This window comes from Aotus nancymaae, unplaced genomic scaffold (genome assembly GCF_030222135.1).
Source record: "Aotus nancymaae isolate 86718 unplaced genomic scaffold, 86718_ANA_hifiasm-v0.15.2.pri h1tg000028l, whole genome shotgun sequence".
Lineage (NCBI taxonomy): Eukaryota > Metazoa > Chordata > Mammalia > Primates > Aotidae > Aotus > Aotus nancymaae.
In genome coordinates, this window is record NW_026988441.1 from 6,535,609 (window position 1) to 6,557,174 (window position 21,566).

The following is a 21,566-nucleotide window of genomic DNA, read 5'->3' on the forward strand; positions in this document are numbered from 1 at the left end:
CACAGTTCTGGAGGGTGGGACTCTTAAGATCAAGGCACTGGCATATTCTGTGACTGGTGTGGGCCAGTTTCCTGGTTCATTGCTGGCACCTTCTTGCTGTGTCCCCACTTGGTGGAAGGGTAAGGGAGCGCTCTGGGAGTTCCTTCCCCCCACCCCCAGACTAAGTTTTGCTCTTGTTTCCCAGGCTGGAGTGCAGTGACATGATCTCAGCTCACTGCAGCCTCCACCTCCTGGATTCAGGCGATTCTCCTGCCTCAGCCTCCGGAGTAGCTGGGAGTATAGGCACGTGCCACCATGCCCAGCTAATTTTTGTATTTTTAGTAGAGATGGGGTTTCACCATGTTGACCAGGCTGGTCTCAAACCCCTGACCTTAGGTGATCCACCCACCTCGGCCTTTCAAAGTGCTGGGATTACAGGCGTGAGCTACTGTGCCCAGCAGGGAGTGTTTTTTTTTGTTTTGTTTTTTGAGACAGAGTCTCGCTCTTGTTGCCCAGGCTGGAGTGCAGTGACTTACAGGTCTAGGCCACCTTGCCCAGCCTTCTCAAAAATACTTAAAGCATTTGTAAGAATCTGGCATATCAGACTTGTGAAAAGTATGATGGAGAGGGTATTACTGTTTTTCTCCTATTCGTGGCATTTAAGGGAAACTGCAATATCAGATTTGTAAAAAGTTCACTGATAAATACACAGTCACTGTTCAAATATTTTGGGAAAATCTACAGTTGTGAAATTTGTGGCTTGTTATTTTTAGCTGTAGAAGTAGTCTGTGAATGTTTAGAGGGAAGATAATTGTTTAAAAATTCATTGATCATTAACAAAAAAAAAAATGCTGTGAATTTTCCTGTCCATGTTTAAGAGTTTGTCAGTCATTAAAGGAGCTCACCACCATCTTTTCAATAAACGGGGTTGGGAGAAGTGGCCAGGAGCTGAGGGGAGGGGAACTGGGGCTTAATCGTGGTAGAGAGTTTCAATTTTGTAAGATGAAAATATTCGGCTGGGCGCGGTGGATCACACACCTGTAATCCCAGCACTTTGGGAGGCTGAGGCGGGTGGATCAATCATCTGAGGTCAGGAGTTTGAGACCAGCCTGGACAACAAGGTGAAACCCAGTCTCTACCAAAAATTAGTTGGGTGTGGTGGCAGGCGCCTGTAATCCCAGCTACTCCAGAGGCTGAGGTAGGAGAATTGCTTGAACCCAAGAGGTGGAGGTTGCAATGACCCAAGATTGAGCTGCTGCACTCCAGCCTGGACAACAGAGTGAGACTCTGTCTCAAAAAAAAAAAAAAAAAAAAAAAAAAAGAAATGGTTCAAGTCATGATGCTGTGGGGTGATGATACAGATTGGTTTTCGGTCAGGTGTGGTGGCTTATGCCTGTAATCCCAGCACTTTGGGAAGCCAAAGCGGGCAGATCACCTGAGGTCAGGAGTTCAAGACCAGGCTGGCCAACATGGTGAAACCCCATCTGTAGTAAAAATACCAAATTAGCCGGGCATGGTGGCACATACTTGTAATCTCAGCTACTTGGGAGGCTGAAGCATGAGAATATCTTGAACCAGGGAGGCAGAGATTCCAGTGAGCCCACTGCACTCCAGCCTGAGCAACAGAGAGAGATTCTCTCTCAAAAAAAAAAAAGGAAAGCAAAAAATTAGCCAGGTGAGGGCACCTGTAATCTGTAATCCCAGCTACTTAGGAGGCTGAGGCAGGAGAGTTGCTTGAATCTGGGAAGTGGAGGCTGCAGTGAGCCAAGATCGTGCCACTGCAGCCTGGGTGAGTGACCCTGTGCCCCCAAAAAAAGAAGAAAGAAGGGGCCGGGTGCGGTGGCTCACACCTGTAATCCCAGCACTTTGGGAGGCCGAGGTGGGTGGATCACGAGGTCAGGAGATTGAGACCATCCTGGTCAACAAGGTGAAACCCCGTCTCTACTAAAAATACAAAAAATTAGCTGGGCACGGTGGCGCGTGCCTGTAACCCCAGCTACTCGGGAGGCTGAGGCAGGAGAATTGCCTGAACCCAGGAGGCGGAGGTTGCGGTGAGCCGAGATTGCGTCATTGCACTCCAGCCTGGGTAACAAGAGCGAAACTCCGTCTTAATAAAAAAAAGAAGAAGAAAGAAAAAGACAAGCAGCAGTAATGCGGACGAAACGAGAGCGAACCTCTTCCAAAAGAAAGAGAGAAAAAGAAAGGAAGAAAGAAGGGAGGAGGAAAGGAGGGAGGGAGAGAGGCAGCAGCAACGCAGAAGAAACAGGAGTGAACCGAGAGCGCAGTGACCATCGGGAGCCTCCTCAACAAGCCCAAGAGTGCGATGACCCCCAGGAGCTGCAGAAATGAGAGGAGGGGGATTTCCACGCCAAGTGCTCATCAACTGCCACAACAATAAGAAACTCCTGGGCCTCGTGAAGGCCTCGGAGAGCGCTGCCAGGAGGTGCTGGAGGCCGTGAAGGGGACGTAGACTGAGGTTACCAAGAGCAGCAAAGGCAGGCAGCCCGCGCCAGTCAACGAAGACCGCTACGTCTCCAGGACGCTCCAGCGCGGAAGCTCGGTCCGAGTGATGCTGCGGAGCCGCTCGTCGCCAGCAAGCAGGGGCCACCTGTCCTAAGAAGACCGCTGCCATTGGTGTTGAGAATAATAAAGCTGGGCGCAGTGGCTCACGCCTGTAATCCCAGTATTTTGGGAGAGCAAGGCTGGCCGATCACCTGAGGTCGGGAGTTTGAGACCAGCCTGACCAACGTGGAGAAACGCCATCTCTACTGAAAATACAAAATAACCCTGGTGTGGTGTTGGGCGCCTGTAATCCCATCTACTTGGGAGCCTGAGGCAGGAGAATCGCTTGAACCCAGGAGGCAGAGGTTGCGGTGAGCCAAGATTGTGCCGTTGCACTCCAGCCTGGGTAACAAGAGTGAAACTCCGTCTTAAAAAAAAAAAAAACAGTGAAAGAAAACAGGAGTAGTGAAATCTCCGGGGGCGCCAGTGAGTAGGGGAGGACAGGGTGCAGTGGAGAAGCTGGAAGATGTGGAATAGCCTGGCTCCCCAGGGACCCAGGAAATACTTGCTCAGCAGAACCTCTTGGAAGGGCAAAGCTCCACACTGACGAAAACCAGTGGAGAAGCAAAACCCCAGCTGATCTTGGCAGGTGCCCAGATTAAAGCCGAGAGAAGGTTCTGATCACGGTGGGGGCGGGAACCAAGGAGATGGAGTTTACTCCTGAATATTGGAGAGAGGTGGCTGTGCTGAGTGCTTACATAATGAATACAATGCTGTGGGGAGACAGCAAAGAGTCAACTTATTTATTTATTATTTATATATTTATTTTTTTGAGACAGGGGCTCACTCTCACCCAGGCTGGAGTGTAGCGGTGCAATCTCAGCTCACTGCCACCTCTGCCTCCAGGGTTCAGGCCATTCTCCTCCCTCAGCCTCCTGAGTAGCTGGGACTATAGGTGCACACCACCATGCTCGAATAGGTTTTTTTTTTTTTTTTTTTTTTTTGAGACAGAGTCTTGCTCTGTTGCCCAGGCTGGAGTGCAGCAGCATGATCTTGAATTACTGCAACCTCTGCCCCCTGGGGTTCCAGCGATTCCTGTGCCTCAACCTCCCAAGTAGCTGGGACTACAGGTGTGCACCACCACACCTGGCTGATTTTTGCATTTTTAGTAGAGACGGGGTTTCACCGTGACCTCAGATGATCTGCCCGCCTCCGTCTCCCAAAGTGTTGGAATTACAGGCTTGAGCCATCGTGCCCAGCCAGAACTTTAAGACTTTTAAGGCTCAGAAAGCTATCCTGGCCCACCCTAATGCCAACTGTGAAACTTCCTCCAGAGGATACAGCTCTCTTAAGTTCGAGAAGAAGAAGAGGAAGTTGACTAACTCCATATAGAGGTGTGCACTGGGGAAGTAGCGTCCCAGAAGCTTTGTGTCTACCTGGAACCTCTGAATGTGACCTTACTTGAAAATAGTGTCTTCCTACAGGTAATCAAGTTAAGGTGAGGTCCTACGGAGTTGGGGGGGGTGCTAAATCCTGTATGACTGATGTCCTTATACAAAGAGGGAAATCAAGACAAAGAGCCAGGCACAGCGGCTCACACCTATAATCCCAGCACTTTGGGAGGCCAAGGTAGGAAGACTGCTTGAGTCCAGGAGTTCAAGACCAGCCTGGCCAAAAGAGTGAGACCCCGTCTGTACAAACATAAAAGTTAAACAACTCATCAGGACCAGGCGTGGTGTCTCAGACCTGTCATCTTAGCACTTTGGGAGGCTGAAGCAAGCGGATCACCTGAGGTCAGGAGTTCAAGACAAGCCTGGACAACATGGTGAAACCCCGTCTCTACTAAAAATACAAAAATTAGCTGGGCGTGGCGGCGAGCACCTGTAGTCCCAGCTACTTGGGAGGCTGAGGCAGGAGAATTGGTAGAACCCAGGAGGCGGAGGTTACAGTAAGCCAAGATCTTACCACTGCACTCCAGCCTGGGTGACAGAGAAAAAAAAAAAAAAAACTAACCAGCCATGGTGGTGCACACCTGTGATCCCATCTGTTTAGGAGACTGAGGTGGGAGGACAACTTGAGCCCTGGATGTCGAGGGTGCACTGAGCCCTGATCACACCAGTACACTCCAGTCTGGGCGACAGAGTGAGACCCTGTCTCTTGAAAAAAAACTTTTTTTGGGATGGAGTCTCACTCTGTCGTCCAGACTGGAGTGCAGTGGCACTATCTTGGCTCACTGCAACCTCTGCCTCCGGGGTTCAAGCGATTCTGTCAGCCTCCCAAATAGCTGGGATTATGGGCGCATGCCACCACGCTGGGCTAATTTTTGTGTTTTTAGTAGAGATGGGGTTTCATCATGTTGGTCAGGCTGGTCTCGAACTCCTGACTTCATCATTCACCTGCCTTGGCCTCCCAAAGTGCTAGGATTACAGGTGTGAGCCACCTTGCCCAGCCTAAAAAAAAAATTTCAAAAAGACACAGACACACAAAGGGGAGAAGCCATATGAAGATGAAGCATCTGTAATTTGCTGGTATTCAGCAGAAGCTGGAAGAAACAATGAAGGGTTTCCCACTGGAGCCTTCAGACAGAGCGTGTCCCTGCTGATGCCTGGATTTTGCTAATCTAGAACTGTGAGAGAATACATTTTTTGTTTTTATAACACACCAAGCATGTGGTTGGCTGGAGGCAGTGGCTCACGCCTGTAATCCCAGCACATTGGGAGGCTGAGACTGGTGGATTGTCTGAGGTCAGGAGTTCGAGACCAGCCTGGCCAACATGGTGAATCCTCGTCTATACTTAAAATACAAAAATCGCTGGATGTGATGGTGCATGCCTGTCGTCCCAGCTACTCCAGAGGCTGAGGGAGGAGAATCGCTTGAACCCAGGAGGTGGAGGTTGCAGTGAGCTGAGATCACACCACTGCACTCCAGCCTGGTGACAGAGTCAGACTCCGTCTCAAAAAAAAATCAGAAGTGAAAGCTAAATTAGAATGAGCACAAGAGGAAATAGACACAACAGAGAAAAAACCTTTTTTTTTTGAGATGGGGTCTTGTTCTGTTGGCCACTTGTTCCGGAGTGCAGTGGTGCAATAATAACTCACTGCAGCCTCCACCTTCTGGACTCAGGTGAGCCTCCCCCCTCAGCCTCCCGAGTAGCTGCGGCCACAGGCATGTGCCCCCACGTCCTGGCTAATTTTTGTATTTTTTTGTAGAGACAGGAGTCTCGCTATGTTGCCCAGGCTTGTCTCAAACTCCTGGTCTCAAGCAGTCCTCCCTACTCAGCCTCCGAAAGTGCTGGGATTACAGGCGTGAGCCACATGACTCGTCTTATTTTGTTGTTTTTTAGAGATCAGATCTCACTATGTCGCCCAGGCGGGAGTGCTGCGGGACAGGCATCATCGCTCTCCCAGGCTCGGGTGATCCTCCCACCTCAGCCTCCAGGTAGCTGAAATTTTAATTTTTGTAGAGATGGTGTCTCATTATGTTGCCCACGCTGGTCTCAAACTCCTGGCCTCAATCCTTTCCCCTCAGCCTCCCAAAGTGCTGGGATTACCGGCGTGAGCCACTGCACCTGGCCAACTTTTACAAAGTATTTGGGATTCAGATTTCACTCGATCAAAGAGCAAACTAGAGTCACTCCCAGCCCCTACAGCCAATGCTTGAGTATGGAATCTCTGTCAATAAATTCACCCCAATTCAACATTGAGCTGCTTCCATCCTGCCCCAACATCCCCCGGAGATCCCGTCCCAGACCAGCCTCTCAGTGTGGGTTCTGTCAATATCAGTGGGCAAGCAAGGGCCTGCACTTCTCTGGGTGCCTGTGGAGGCTTCTCACCGCCCACTCCGTGCAGCTCAGCCTGTGCGGCCGGCCAGGAGCTGAGGCTGGATGCAGGTCTAGAAGCTTCGAGAGCTGGTGGGCTGGACCCTGCAGAGGATCGGCCAACTTGGGACCCCAGACTGTCCAGATGAGGAAAGGGGCTTCTTCTACTGTAAGGGGGGATGACAGGATTTTGAGTGCAAGGTGCTCACATACAGTGGAGTGTGCACATTTGAACACATTTCTCCGCTTCCCTTCCTGCCTTTCCTCTCTCTGGGTCTCTGTCTCTGGGTCTCTGTCCCCTTCTCTCTCTGGGTCTCTGTCCCCCTCTCTCTCTGGGTTTCTGTCCCTCACACTCTCTGGGTCTCTGTCCCCCTCTCTCTCTGGGTTTCTGTCCCTCACTCTCTCTGGATCTCTGTCCCCCTCTCTCCTTGGATCTCTGTCCCTCACTCTCTCTGGGTCTCTGTCCCCCTCTCTCCCTGGATCTCTGTCCCTCACTCTCTCTGGGTCTCTGTCCCCCTCTCTCCCTGGGTCTCTGTCTCTGGGTCTCTGTCCCCCTCTCTCTCTGGGTCTCTGTCCCTCTCTCTCTCTGGGTCTCTGTCCCCCTCTCTCTCTGGGTCTCTGTCCCCCTCTCTCTCTGGGTTTCTGTCCCTCACTCTCTCTGGGTCTCTGTCCCCCTGTCTCTCTGGGTTTCTGTCCCTCACTCTCTCTGGATCTCTGTCCCCCTCTCTCCTTGGATCTCTGTCCCTCACTCTCTCTGGGTCTCTGTCCCCCTCTCTCCCTGGATCTCTGTCCCTCACTCTCTCTGGGTCTCTGTCCCCCTGTCTCCCTGGATCTCTGTCCCTCACTCTCTCTGGGTCTCTGTCCCCCTCTCTCCCTGGGTCTCTGTCCCTCACTCTCTCTGGGTCTCTGTCCCCCTCTCTCCCTGGGTCTCTGTCCCCCTCTCTCTCTGGGTCTCTTTCTCCCTCTCTCTCTGGGTCTCTGTCCCCCTCTCTCTCTGGGTCTCTGTCCCCCTCTCTCTCTGGGTCTCTGTCCCTCTCTCTCTCTGGGTCTCTGTCCCCCTCTCTCTCTGGGTTTCTGTCCCCCTCTCTCTCTGGGTTTCTGTCCCTCACTCTCTCTGGGTCTCTGTCCCCCTGTCTCTCTGGGTCTCTGTCCCCCTCTCTCTCTGGGTTTCTGTCCCCCTCTCTCTCTGGGTCTCTGTCCCCCTCTCTCTCTGGGTTTCTGTCCCCCTCTCTCTCTGGGTCTCTGTCCCTCACTCTCTCTGGGTCTCTGTCCCCCTGTCTCTCTGGGTCTCTGTCCCCCTCTCTCTCTGGGTCTCTGTCCCTCACTCTCTCTGGGTCTCTGTCCCTCTCTCTCTCTGGGTCTCTGTCCCCCTCTCTCTCTGGGTCTCTGTCCCCCTCTCTCTCTGGGTCTCTGTCCCCCTCTCTCTCTGAGTTTCTGTCCCCCTCTCTCTCTGGGTTTCTGTCCCTCACTCTCTCTGGGTCTCTGTCCTTCTCTCTCTCTGGGTCTCTGTCCCCCTCTCTCTCTGGGTCTCTGACCCTCTCTCTCTCTGGGTCTCTGCCCCCCTCTCTCCCTGGATCTCTGTCCCTCACTCTCTCTGGGTCTCTGTCCCCCTCTCTCTCTGGGTCTCTGTCCCCCTCTCTCTCTGGGTCTCTGTCCCCCTCTCTCTCTGGGTTTCTGTCCCCCTCTCTCTCTGGGTTTCTGTCCCTCACTCTCTCTGGGTCTCTGTCCCCCTGTCTCTCTGGGTTTCTGTCCCCCTCTGTCTCTGGATCTCTGTCCCCCTCTCTCCCTGGATCTCTGTCCCTCACTCTCTCTGGGTCTCTGTCCCCCTCTCTCTCTGGGTCTCTGTCCCCTTCTCTCTCTGGGTTTCTGTCCCCCTCTCTCTCTGGGTCTCTGTCCCCCTCTCTCTCTGGGTTTCTGTCCCCCTCTCTCTCTGGGTTTCTGTCCCTCATTCTCTCTGGGTCTCTGTCCCCCTGTCTCTCTGGGTCTCTGTCCCCCTCTCTCTCTGGGTCTCTGTCCCTCTCTCTCTCTGGGTCTCTGTCCCTCTCTCTCTCTGGGTCTCTGTCCCTCTCTCTCTCTGGGTCTCTGTCCCCCTCTCTCTCTCTGGGTCTCTGTCCCCCTCTCTCTCTGGGTCTCTGTCCCCCTCTCTCTGAGTCTCTGTCCCCCTCTCTCTGAGTCTCTGTCCCCCTCTCTCTGGGTCTGTCTCCCTGTCTCTCTGGGTCTCTGTCCCCCCCCCTCTGGGTCTCTGTCCCTCTTTCTCTCTGGTTCTCTGTCCTTCTCTCTCTCTGGGTCTCTGTCCCTCTCTCTGGATCTCTGTCCCCCTCTCTCTGGGTCTTTGTCTCCCCCTCTGGGTCTCTGCACACACATCGGGTCCCTGATCCCCCTTCTCTCTGGGTGTCTGTCTCTTCCCTACCCTCTGGGTCTGTGTCTCCTGGTCTCCAGCCTGGCATGGCAGGCAGGTGGGAACCGGGTCAGGATGATGCCCAGCGCTCCCTTCTCTTCACACTGGCCGCCTCACTTTTCCTTGACAGCAGGAGGTGGACTTTTCTGACAAGGAACTAACGTCTCACCTGAGTCACCCCCAGGATGTAAACCACTGCTCGGGAGCTTTGTGAAATTTCAAATTCTGTTTCTTTCCGTTGACTGAGCCGGGCTTGTGCCATCAGAGTGGAAAGCTGCACTTTCTACAAATGGTGACTTTCATTTTTTCTGGGCATCAAATCCCTCCACTGACCTCGGCCACCCACAGTTATGCTCTTTTGACTGCGATATTTCTCTCACTTGAACCTTGGACTTAACACGAAGGGTCCGAGATGACAGATCCCGCTTCCGCTGCCGGGATGCAACCGCGGGGGCTGGCCCGGGCCTGCTTCCTTCCTACCAGGAAGTGACTTGAAGGACGATATGGAAATCTCGGTTGTGTGAGGGGAGGGAGACCAGGCAATGTGCTTGCTAGGACTGGAATCTATGACATGCATTACATAAGGAACCCGTGGAGGAGTCCCAGCTGAAATCTGTGCCGGGCGTGGTGGCACACACCTGTAGTCCCAGCTTCTCGGGAGGCTGAGGCAGGAGAATTGATTGATCCCGGGAGGTGGAGGTGGCAGTGAGATCGCGCCAGTGCACTCCAGCCTGGGCAACAGAGACTTGGTCTCAAAAATAAATAAATAAAAATAGGGCTGGCTCGGTGGCTCACTCCTGTAATCCCAGCACTTTGGGAGGCCGAGGCAGGGAGATCACCTGAGGTCAGGAGTTCGAGACCAGCCTGGCCAATGTGGAGAAACCCTGTCTCTACTGAAAACACAAAATTAGCTGGGCATGGTGGCGTGCGCCTGTAATCCCAGCTACTCAGGAGGCTGAGGCAGGAGAATTGACTGAACCCAGAAGGCGGAGGTTGTGGTGAGCTGAGATGGCGCCACTGCACTCCAGCCTGGGCAACAAGAGCAAAACTCTGTCTCAAAAAAGTAAAAATAAATGCTGGGCACAGCGGCTCACACCTGTAATCCCAGCACTTTGGGAGCCAAGGCGGGTGGATCACCTGAGGTCAGGAGTTTGAGACCAGCCTGGCCAACATGGTGAAAACCCATCTCTATTAAAAACACAGAAATTAGCTGAGCGTGGGGATGTCTGTAATCTGAGGTACTCCAGAGGCTGAAGCAGGAGAATCGCTTGAGCTGGGAGGCAGAGGTGGCAGTGAACCGAGGCAGTGCCACTGCGCTCCAAGCTGAGCGACAGAGCAAGATTCTGACTCAAAAAACCAAAATAAATAAATAAATCAATATTAAAACGTCAGTAAGGACCTATGTGGAGGAATTCCAAGTTTCAGCTCCTCCTGTGGAGACCCCAAACTCCCGCCCTCCAGCCCCTTCTTTCTCGGAGCAGGTTGCCTACATCTGTAGTCCCCAGTTCTCCTGGGACCCAGGTGTCGTGATGTCCAACCCTCTGATTCCCCAGAACCTGGGTGTTACAGTAGCACCAAACCCACCCCAGGATGCAGGAGTCCTTGTCTCAGATTTGAGGACCAAGAGATCTCATTCCCACTGCTAAACGATGCCAGAAAACTACATCTCCCATGAGGATGTGAGCCTGCTGTGTCACCTTGTAAAAGCTCCCCTGTTATTGAAGTAGCTCTGAGAAATAGTTACACAATGCCAACACAAGGTGGGGGGGTGGAGACAAAAGTCCTGCCCTTTTATTTTTATTTTTTTTTTAATACTTTTTTTTTCGGTGTGGGGGCAGAGTCTCACTCTACTGCCCAGGCTGGAGGACAGTGGTGCGATCTCGGCTCACTGCAACCTCCCCCTCCCAGGTTCAAGCCATTCTCCTGCCTCAGCCTCCCAAGTAGCTGGGATTACAAATGCCCACCACCATGTCTGGCTAGTTATTGTGTTTATAGTGGAGACATGTTGGCAAGGCTGGTCTCAAACTCCTAACCTCAGGCGATCCACCTGTCTCAGCCTCCCAAAGTGCTGGGAGTACAGGCATGAGCCACCAAGCCTGGCTTATTTATTTATTTATTTAGAGACTTTTTGAGTCTTGCTCTGTCACCCAGGCTAGAGTACAGTGGTGTGATCTGGGCTCACCGCAACCTCCACCTCCCGGGTTCAAGCTATTCTCCTGCCTCAGCCTCCTGAGTAGCTGGGATTACAGGTATGTGCCACCACCATGCCCAGCTAATTTTGTATTTTTAGTAGAGATGGGGTTTCACCATCATGTTGGTCAGGCTGGTCTCGAACTCCTGACCTTGTGATCTGCCTGCCTTGGCCTCCCAAAGTGCTGGGATTACAGGCATGAGCCACTGTGCCCAGCTAGTCTTGCCCTCTCAAAGAGCAGGGATAGTCCAGACTCCCTGGGGATGCTTTAGCAGGGTAGAAAAGTTAGGCCCGGCGGGAAGCCAGGACGCCAGGCCAGCATGAGGGGAGGTGGTTAGGGCGACGAGGAAGCAGACCCCATTTCTTCCCTCAAACACTCACACATGTTCACGGTCAGCCTCCTCTCCAACTCTTTATTATCTCAAGTAAGAAAAATAAAAAAATAAATAAGATAAATAACCTAATAAATAAAGAGGAGATGCAATAGTAAACAGCCCGGACCTCAGGAAGTGTAGCTGGGGCTTTGGCCTTGGGAAGGCCCCACCATGCTTAGAGGGTCTGAGGAGCCCACATCGGGGGGCTCAGGGGCCAGGATTCCTGGTGGCTCTGGGGGTTCGGGGGGCAGGCCTGGTAGTGGCAGGAAGCGAGCTGGTCCTCGGGGTGCAGGGTCCCGGGGTGGGGACCTGCTCCCCGGCAGGTGCAGCGGGAGGCCGTGGGCCACGGACTGGTACACATTGTATCCGTCCTCAAGAAGCAGCTCCCGGAAGCTGCAGGCCTCGGGGTCAAAGTGGAGCTAGGGGACAAAGAACAGGATCAGAGACAGGGTTCCTCTATGTTTTCCTGTTGCAGGACCCAGGATCCAGACCCCCAGCCCCTCCCCGCTCAGACCCAGGAGTCCGGAGCCCAGCCCCTCCCCACTCAGACCCAGGAGTCCAGACCCCAGCCCCTCCCCACTCAGACCCAGGAGTCCAGGACCCAGCCCCTCCTCCCTCAGACCCAGGAGTCCAGACCCCAGCCCCTCCTCCCTCAGACCCAGGAGTCCAAGACCCAGCCCCTCCTCCCTCAGACCCAGGAGTCCAGGACCCAGCCCCTCTCCCCTCAGACCCAGGAGTCCAGACCCCAGCCCCTCCTCCCTCAGACCCAGGCATCCAGTCCCCTATCCCTCCTCCCTCAGACCCAGGCATCCAGTCCCCTAACCCTCCTCCCTCAGACCCAGGCGTCCAGGCCCAGCCCCTCCTCTAGGTAACAAACACCAACAGGAGATTTCTTTTCTACCCCAGGTCTGTCCTGCAGGGCCCCTGCTGTCAGTGCAGACTTCACAGAGAACATTCCAGCCCTTGGAGCAGCCAGTGCTCTCTCAGGCCAGGCTGGGGGGTCCCCCTAGCACCCAAGGTCCTGGTCACTTTCCTGGCCATGACTTCCCCGAGTGTCCCTGTGCCCAGCATGAGCCATGCACACAGCGGCAATGTGGGCAGGAGCAGGTGTCACTGAGAACGAGACGATCACCCCTGAGTCTCAGGCCAGGCTGGCTCCACACGTCACGTGATTGAGGTCGTGGTGCCTTGGCCTGGGCCTCAGTTTCCCCATCTTGCAAACACTGATGACAACAACCTCCACTTCCAAAGGTTGCCGTGAGGTCAGGGCGTGCAGAGCAAATAGAATCAAGTCTGGCTCCAGGGGATGAGCAAGACATGGCACCCCAGGCTGTGAGGACGGCCGCCAGGAGGAGCGGTGGGCGCTGAGGAGGGTCCCGGAAACTCACCGATCCATACAGGGCCCCGTCTGGCCTCTGGCACAGGAACCTGGATGTCTTGACTCCCAAGATTTGAATAACCCCTGGCTTTAAGGCTTTCAGCTGCAAAAGACCTAAGAGGAGAAAGTGGTAAGGCGCCTAGAGGAACTCTTCCCACCCCGCTCTGCCCCAGCCCTAGGAGTCCAGATGAAGCCCCCTCCTCCCTCAGACCCAGGAGTCCAGGCCCCCAGCCCCTCCTCCCTCAGATCCAGGAGTCCAGGCGAAGCCCCCTCCTCCCTCAGACCCAGGAGTCCAGGTGAAGCCCCCTCCTCCCTCAGACCCGGGAGTCCAGGCGAAGCCCCCTCCTCCCTCAGACCCAGGAGTCCAGGCCCCCAGCCCCTCCTCCCTCAGACCCAGAAGTCCAGGCGAAGCCCCCTCCTCCCTCAGACCCAGGAGTCCAGACCCCCAGCCCCTCCTCCCTCAGACCCGGGAGTCCAGACCCCCAACCCCTCCTCCCTCAGACCCAGGAGTCCAGGACCCCCAGTCCCTCCTCCCTCAGGCTCAGGCCCTGGTCCACACTCACTTTCGGGGCTCTGGTGGGCAGCCCCTGCCACCGTGCCATCTTCCCTGATCTCCAGGTGGGCTTCTGTCTGCTGGGCGTCATCTGTGTAGAGGTACCGCTGCCGGACTTGGCCTCCGAATTGCAGGAGGGGACTGGAGTCAGGGATGGGGTGCGCCTGGCAGGTTCCCAGCAGGAAACCAGCCAGCACAGAAACCCACAGTGCAGGGTGCTCCAACCCGACCTCCTCCAAGCCCATCAATGGCTCAGGTCCTCGGGCGATGTCCGGGGTGTGAGCGGGAGAAGCTGCGTGGTCTAGATCTGTGCCAGATTCTGCTTGTCCCGGTGAGCAGATCCACAGATCGCTGCTCAGGTGGCCTGAGTGCCTGGGTCCTCTTTCAGGTGGGTCCTCAGCTGACAGGACACCCTTGTTTTTTGGGATAGATGCAGGAGCTCCAGAATTTATACCCAGACAGTTCCGCCCAATCAGCCTCCCTGCGCCTGAACCGTGATATTTGACCCACTTGGCAGAAACTAGAATTCCATCGTGGCAAGGGCAGCCTGAATGGAGGGATGATGCAATCTGGGGGTCCTTTCAATGAGGGGCCAGACTCCTGGGTCTAGGGGACAAGGGAGAGGAGGATCGGGTTAGCTGGGACTCAGATGAAAGGGTCTGGGAGCCCAGATTCCTGAGTCTCAGAGAGAAGGATCTGGGGTCTTGAGCTCCTGAGTCGGAGGAAGGAGGGGTGCTGGGATCCTGGAAAAACCACCTCTTGGCTCATTCATGCAGATCTCGTGAACAAGAGAAATTTCTGACCCCTATCTGAATTTCTAAGTTTGAGGGGAGGGCATGGTCTGACACGGAGTTTCCTTGATCCTCAGCAAGGTGGCGATTGCTGTACGAAAAAGTGACCTCGGCAGAGACACAGTGCCCTGCCTTGGAAGCCTCTCGCCTGGCTGTGGGCCGACCTCAATCTCCTCTGCCCCTGCTCAGATGCTCAGACCCTGGGCATCGCAGCATCCTCCTCCCTGATGCAATCCTGGTGTTTCTTTCACCAGAGGAGCCATCCCAGGCTCAGGCAGGTGCTCCTAAAATAACCTGGGGGGAGGGGTGGGTGACAGTCTCGGACTGGAGTTGGCAGCCGAGCCAGGCTCTGGAGTGGGCACCCAGAGGGAAGACAGGCTGGCTAATTTCCTGGAGCCCCTAAGGGTGCAAGGATAGGGCTTCTACATCTGAGGGAGGAGGGGCTGGGGGCTTGGACTCCTGGGTCTGAGGGAGGAGGGGCTCGGGTCTGGACTCCTGGGTCTGAGGGAGGAGGGGCTGGTCCTGGACTCGGGTCTGAGGGAGTAGGGGCTGGGGTCTGGACTCCTGGGTCTGAGGGAGGGGGGGCCGGGGCCTGGACCCCTGGGTCTGAGGGAGGAGGGGTCCTGGGTCTGAGGGAAGAGGGGTCCTGGGTCTGGACTCCTGGGTCTGAGGGAGGAGGGGTCTTAGGTCTGGACTCCTGGGTCTGAGGAAGGAGAGGTCTTGGGTCTGGACTCCTGGGTCTGAGGGAGGAGGGGTCCTGGGTTTGGCGTCCCGGGTCTGAGGGAGGAGGGGCTGGGGTCTGGACTCCTGGGTCTGAAGGAGGAGGAGGAGGGGCCAGGGCCTGGACACCTGGGTCTGAGGGAGGGGGGGCCGGGGCCTGGACCCCTGGGTCTGAGGGAGGAGGGGTCCTGGGTCTGAGGGAAGAGGGGTCCTGGGTCTGGACTCCTGGGTCTGAGGGAGGAGGGGTCTTAGGTCTGGACTCCTGGGTCTGAGGAAGGAGAGGTCTTGGGTCTGGACTCCTGGGTCTGAGGGAGGAGGGGTCCTGGGTTTGGAGTCCCGGGTCTGAGGGAGGAGGGGCTGGGGTCTGGACTCCTGGGTCTGAGGGAGGAGGGGCTGGGGGTCTGGATTCCTGGGTCTGAGGGAGGAGGGGCGGGGGTCTGGACTCCTGGGTCTGAGGGAGGAGGAGGAGGGGCCAGGGCCTGGACCCCTGGGTCTGAGGGAGGAGGGGTCCTGGGTCTGAGGGAAGAGGGGTCCTGGGTCTGGACTCCTGGGTCTGAGGGAGGAGGGGCGGGACTTCTGGGTGTGAGGGGAAGGGTCTTGGGTGCTCGGAGTCCTGAGCCTGGAGAGATGATGGCTAAACTTCTGGGAATCAAGTCGAACTCCTGAGTCCTTGACACTGCTGTATGTTGAGTGGAGGGTCAGCATGCCCTGCTCCTGGTTGGCGATGCTGGAGGTGGGCCTTGGACCAGAGAAAATGCTTTAATTAGGTGACAAGCGGGCAGAGGCCTCTGTTCCTGGTGCCCGCCGCCACGGGCGCTGCTGACGGCACGGGAAGCAGACCCTGTTCCACTCCAGTCTCCAGCGTTGGAATGGCTGCTTCCGCGCAGTGCAGGTCTGGAAAGTAGCAGTTTGGCACGGGACCCTAGAATTCTCCAAAAGGAGCCACTAGGGGCTGGGATTCTGGAGTTTAAGTGTGGACGGGGTGGTGGGTGCGAGATCGGAGACCCTGGTGGGCGCGGGGGCACCTGCAGGCTGGAGGCCCCCGCGCGCTCCCGCGGCAGCCTGGCAAATAGGTTCTCCATCCCCGGGGAGGACGCGGCAGGGGGCGGAGGCCCCCACTCGCCGGCACCAGGTGCGGGGGCCCTGCCCAGCCGCTGGGGCGTGGCCAGGCTCGAGGCACCCAGGTGCCTGGGGCCGACTCTAAGCCCTGGCGCCGGGAAGGAGAGGGCGGCGGATTGGACCTCCCGGCTCCAGCTTTGTAGCTGGGCGCTCGGCCTCCGGGTCCACGCAAGGATGCGGCGGCTGCTCGGAAGCCAGGTAGGCTGCCCGGGGTGAAGCTCTCGTGCAGGTCAATGCTGGGGCGGCGGGGCGGGGCGCGGTCCCCTGCATCCCGGATCTGGGTAGCGGTGGGTCCAGGGGCCATTGCCCTAGCCCCGGGCGCTGGGACTCGGCGTCGGGGGAGGGGCGGGGCTCCATCTTCTTGGCACCTGCCCGGCCCGGGAGGGCGGAGGCTGCTAACCTCCCGGCCGCGTCCCCTCCTTCCTCCCCTCCCCAAGCCCTCGCTGCTAGTCCGGGCAGGCTGCGCGGAAGGGAGGGCTGCGGGGCCGGAGCGCCGGGCGCCTGGCGTTCCGGGGGCCGCCGGATATGGCCAGCCTTGGCGGACGGCGCGCTCTGGCCACCCGAAGCGTGGATCTGCCTCCTTCAAGGAGCTCAGGTGAGTGGGGACTGCGGTTGCCTGGGACCCAGGAACAACTCCTTCAGAGCCGGAAGAAGAGGTACAACCCCAACCTCTTCTCCAGGTCTTCCTAAGGCCCTAGGACTCTCCACCACCTCCCCAGCCATTACTCCTCCGGGACCAAGATCCTCCTTCCGCTCCTGATCCTCCAGCCTCTCTTGTTTCACATGGACTGTTTCTTCCCATCATCACCTCTGTGGTGGATTTTGCCCCTCACAGGCAGGTACTGAGAATCAGCTGGTGGAAGAAGGAAGGATCAGTGGGCCTTACAGGAGGGGAGACTCGAGATTCCTGCAGGAAAAGTGCAGGAACCTGCACCATGGCTATCCGTGTGTTTTGCTTTTTATTATTATTATTTTTTATTTTTTTAGACCGGGTCCCTCTCTGTCGCCCAGGCTAGAGTGCAGCAGTGCTATCGTGGCTTATTGTGGGATGCACTCACCGTAGCTCCTGTGTAGCTGAGACCACAGACACATGCCACCATGCCAAGCTAATTTTCTTTTTCTTTCTTTTTTCTTCTTTCTTTCTTTCCCTCCTTCCTTCCTTCCTCCCTCCTTCCTTCTCTCTCTCTTTCTTTTTTCTTTCTTTCTTCTTTTCTTTAGAGATGAAGCTTCACTCTTTTGCCCAGGCTGGAGTGCAATGGCGTGATCTCAGCTCACAGCAGCCTCCGACTCCTGGGTTCAAGCGATTCTCCTGCCTCAGCCTCCTGAGTAGCTGGGATTACAGGCATGCACCACCACACCCGACTAATTTTGTATTTTTAGTTGAGATGGCGTTTCACCATGTTGGTCAGGTTGGTCTTGAACTCCTGACCTCAGGTGATCCGCCTGCCTTGGCCTCCCAAAGTGCTGGGATTACAGGCCTGAGCCACCACGCCCAGGCCATGCCAAGCTAATTTTAATTTTTTTACGTAAAAGTAGAGTCTTGCTCTGTTGCCCAGGCTGATCTGGAACTCCTAGGCTCAAGAGATCCTCCCATCTCAGCTCCCAATATGCTGGGCTTACAGGTGTGAGCCACAGTGCCCAGCCAAACCATGGCTGCCTTGAAAACCACCTCACTGTCTTCCAATCCCTCATGCCCAGAGATCCCAAAGCTCTCATCCCTCAAACCTAGGACTCAGACTTTCCCTACCTCAGCCCCAGGAGTCTAAACCTTTAGCTTCCTCTTTCCCTGGGATGGAGGGGAAATGAACCCAGGCCTCCCTCTCCTCCCTCATCCCTCCTCAGCCGCCCCTGCTCAGCCTCTGCGAATCTGCTAATTCTCCTTTCCTCCCCTGCAGCCATGTGGCCACTGAGCCATCGTCACCTCTGTCTGGCCTTCCTTGTAGTCTGTGTCCTCTCTGCAATCTCCTTCTTCCTCCACATCCACCAAGACAGCATTCGACACGGCCTAGGCCTGTCGGTCCTGTGTCCAGACCGCCGCCTGGTGACATCCCCCATGGCCATCTTTTGCCTGCCGGGTACCCCGATGAGCCCCAACACCTCCTCTCCCTGTCCCCAGAACTCTGCCTCCCTCTCCGGCACCTGGACTATCTACCCCGATGGCCGGTTTGGTAACCAGATGGGGCAGTATGCCACGCTGCTGGCTCTGGCCCAGCTCAACGGTCGCCGAGCCTTCATCCTGCCCGCCATGCACGCCGCGCTGGCCCCGGTCTTCCGCATCACGCTGCCCGTGCTGGCCCCAGAGGTGGACAGCCGCACGCCCTGGCGGGAGCTGCGGCTTCACGACTGGATGTCGGAGGAGTACGCGGACTTGGGGGATCCCTTCCTGAAGCTCTCCGGCTTCCCTTGCTCCTGGACTTTCTTCCATCACCTCCGGGAACAGATCCGCAGTGAGTTCACGCTGCATGACCACCTTCGCGAAGAGGCGCAGAGCGTGCTGCGGCGGCTCCGCCTGGGGCGCTCGGGGGACCGGCCGCGCACCTTCGTGGGCGTCCACGTGCGCCGTGGGGACTACCTCCAGGTGATGCCTCAGCGCTGGAAGGGCGTGGTGGGCAATGGCGCCTACCTCCGGGAGGCCATGGACTGGTTCCGGGCAAGGCACGAAGCCCCGGTGTTTGTGGTCACCAGCAACGGCATGGATTGGTGTAGAGAAAACATCGACGCCTCGAAGGGCGATGTGATGTTTGCTGGCGACGGACAGGAGGCTTCGCCGTGGAAAGACTTTGCCCTGCTCACGCAGTGCAACCACACCATCATGACCATCGGCACCTTCGGCTTCTGGGCTGCCTACCTGGCTGGCGGAGACACTGTCTACCTGGCCAACTTCACCCTGCCAGACTCAGAGTTCCTGAAGATCTTTAAGCCGGAGGCCGCCTTCCTGCCCGAGTGGGTCGGCATTAACGCAGACCTGTCTCCACTCTGGACACTTGCTGAGCCTTGAGAGCTGGGGAGACTTTCCGGAATAGCCTGATCTTTCTAGAGCCAGCAGTCTGTGGCTCCAGAAGCCTGGCATCTTCTGGAGAAGCTTGTGGTGTTCCTGAAGCCAACTGGCACCCTTTTCCAGAGCATTTCTAGTTGGGAGAGTTGGAGAGAAGGGGGATCTTTCTGGAACTGTCTGAACATCTCAAACAGCAAAATGTCTTTTTCTGATGGCTGGCAGGCAGTTCTAGAAGCCACAGTGCCCACCTGCTCTTCCCAGCCCATATCTAGAGTAGTTCCAGATGACAGCCCCCAGGAATAGAGAACTCTCCCTCTGCTCTTTTCTAGAAAAGGTTTACTGCTCCCCTGGGTCCTCAGAAGACTGAGGGAACACATGGTTGGTCCAGAGCAAGCATTCAGCAAGTCCCGTTCTGTGTTTCTGGAGTGATTCTAGAGGGAGACTTGTTCTAGAGAGGGCCAGGTTCGATGGCTGCGAAGAACCCTGCAGGGCCCTTCTGGAGGGGATGGGGTTCTGGAAATCCAGCTAACTAAGGTGAAAAATCTTGTTGGTTTTTTGTTTTTGGAGACAGGGTCTTGCTCTATTTTCCGGGCTGGAGTCTGGAGTGCAGTGTCACGATCATAGCTCACTGAAACCTCGAATGCCTGAGCTCAAGGGATCCTCCTGCCTCAGCCTCCTGAATAGCTGGGACAGATGCACACCACCACACCTGGCTAATTTTTGTATTTTTAGCAGAGTCGGGGTTTCACCATGTTGGCCAGGATGGTCTCAATCTCCTGACCTCATGATCCACCTGCCTCAGCCTCCTGAAGTGCTGGGATTACAGGCATGAGCCACTGCCCCGGCCCTGCTAATTTTTTTTTTTTATGTTTTATTTTTGTAGAGACAAGATCTTGTGATATTGTCCAGTCTGTTGTTGAACTCCTGGCCTCAAGTAATCCTCCCACTTTGGCCTCCCAGAATGCTGGGATTACAGACGTGGCCAAGTGAAGAATCTAATGAATGTACAACTAGAAGCTCAGTGCCCAGCATTGCTGGAAAGATCGACATGAAAGACAAACCATCTCTAGTTGGCCAGCATTTTGCTCTGTTCACAGTCTCTGGAAAAACGGGGGTAGTTGGTGAGCAGAGTGGGAGTCTGTCCATCCCGGTCCCCAGCTCCCCAAAGACTTTTTAAAATTTGTTTTGAGCAGACAGGCTAAAATGTGAAAGTGGGGTGAGGGATCACAGCTAAATGGTGCAGCTTCTGGAACAGAACTTTCCAGGGATCTAAGAACACTTCTTTTTTAAAATCGTAAACTGCCAAGACCTGCATATATTGGCTCTGAGTTCAATGAAGGAAGTTGGTCTTTCTCTGCAGGTGGGCCGCTGGGGGTCTGGGATCTGTTTTCTGGAAGTGTGCAGGCATAAACACACCCTCTGTGCTTGTGAAAAGCTGGCAGGTGTTGTGTTCATTGCTAATCACTGTCTGCCCCTGAACTCACGAAACCACTACGTCTGGCTTTGGGCAGGTCTGGGATAAAAGGATCCAAAGGCATGCAGACCTTGGACCCAGCCTCAAACCCAGGCACGAGGGCGAGGTCTGGCCAAGGTGGACAGGATTGTTGAGATCTCAGGAGCCCCCTGCTGTTTTTTGGAGGGTGAAAGAAGAGTCAACTCTGATCTCATCCCCCATCTACTCATCCCATGCCTCTAGGTTTCTCAGGGAGTTACAGTTTCAGTGAAATTGTACAGTTACAGTACAGTTCCCAACTCAGCTGCCACAGGTAAGAGAGCAGGAGGTATGAATTAAAAGTCCACAGCACCAATCCCTGTCTCTGAGGCTTTTTTGGAACAAGAGCGCTGTGTGTGTGTGTGTGTGTGTGTAAGTGGGTAAGACAGTGGAGGAAGAGGTGGGGCACGTCTAAGATTCTAAGAACTTTCTTTTTTTTTTTTTTTTTGGAAACAGAGTCTCGCTCTGTGGCCAGGCTCTGGAGTGCAGTGGCATGATCTGGGATCACTGCAACCTCCACCTCCCCGGTTCAAGCGATTCTCCTGCTTCAGCCTTCCAAGTAGCTGAGATTACAGGCGCACGCCATCACGCCCAGCTTTTTTTTTTTTTTTTCCTGGTAGAGATGGGGTTTCACATGTTGGCCAGGATGGTCTCGATCTCCTGACCTCGTGATCTGCCCGCCTCGGCCTCCCAAAGTGCTAGGATTACAGGAGTGAGCCACCGCGCCCGGCCTTGAGGACTTTTATTACTCGAGACTGAGAGTACTGTCCCTACTTATATCTGACAGTCCCTTGTTGCTGGACTTGTGTGACTCGTGGCCTCGGTTTTTCTGGTTCCCTGTTTCGATCACACAGGAGAGAGAGACCTTCCAGGACCCAAAGGTCTGAGCCCCCAGTTGCTCTCTCCTGGACCCTCAGTATTGGCCCCCAGCCCTCTCCTCCCACTGGGACCTCTGCGTGGAGAGAAGAGACGGAGGCGGGAGCGAGCAAACAGATAACCATTGAACTACATTTCCCGGAAAGCTACGGGGTTGGGCAGCGCTAATCAGCTACGGACAAAGAGGCCCCAGGGCATTCTGGGAGTCGTAGTCCTAGGGCTAAACAGTTCGCTTCGTGGCTCAACAGCCGTTTCTAAGGGCCGTGATGGGGTCGGCAGCGGCCTAGGGCGCCGGATCTAGCCCAAAGCCTGGGTTCTGGGGCAATGGGATGAGAGGAAGCTGAAGGCCAGAGCCCGGTTCTTGACTCTGGAAGCCAGAGC

General features: G+C 55.6%; 2 protein-coding genes across 2 annotated transcripts; one reads left to right on the forward strand and one right to left on the reverse strand.

The window, feature by feature from the left end:
• Positions 1-11,389: 11,389 nt before the first annotated feature.
• On the reverse strand, positions 11,390-13,437 carry FGF21 (fibroblast growth factor 21). The gene is made up of 3 exons (XM_012462835.3): positions 13,203-13,437; positions 12,650-12,753; positions 11,390-11,680 (listed from the first exon to the last, which is right to left on the reverse strand). The coding sequence occupies exons 1-3, from the start codon at positions 13,435-13,437 to the stop codon at positions 11,390-11,392; spliced, it is 630 nt and encodes a 209-aa protein (XP_012318258.1).
• Positions 13,438-15,936: 2,499 nt separating this feature from the next.
• Positions 15,937-20,619, forward strand: FUT1 (fucosyltransferase 1 (H blood group)). Its single transcript, XM_012462821.3, has 2 exons — positions 15,937-16,020; positions 17,718-20,619. The coding sequence occupies exon 2, from the start codon at positions 17,720-17,722 to the stop codon at positions 18,818-18,820; it is 1,101 nt and encodes a 366-aa protein (XP_012318244.2). The 5' UTR covers positions 15,937-16,020; positions 17,718-17,719; the 3' UTR covers positions 18,821-20,619.
• The last annotated feature ends 947 nt before the right edge of the window (positions 20,620-21,566 follow it).

What these genes read in the sequence shown, in the direction of transcription:
- FUT1 (XM_012462821.3), top strand. Translation starts at nt 17,720, where the DNA reads ATGTGGCCACTGAGCCATCGTCACCTCTGTCTGGCCTTCCTTGTAGTC.
- FGF21 (XM_012462835.3), bottom strand. Translation starts at nt 13,437, where the DNA reads ATGGGCTTGGAGGAGGTCGGGTTGGAGCACCCTGCACTGTGGGTTTCT. An exon ending in TGCCCACCAGAGCCCCGAAA is followed by an intron (nt 12,754 to 13,202) that starts GTGAGTGTGGAC and finishes TTCTCCTCTTAG; the next exon opens with GTCTTTTGCAGCTGAAAGCC. An exon ending in ACGGGGCCCTGTATGGATCG is followed by an intron (nt 11,681 to 12,649) that starts GTGAGTTTCCGG and finishes TTTGTCCCCTAG; the next exon opens with CTCCACTTTGACCCCGAGGC.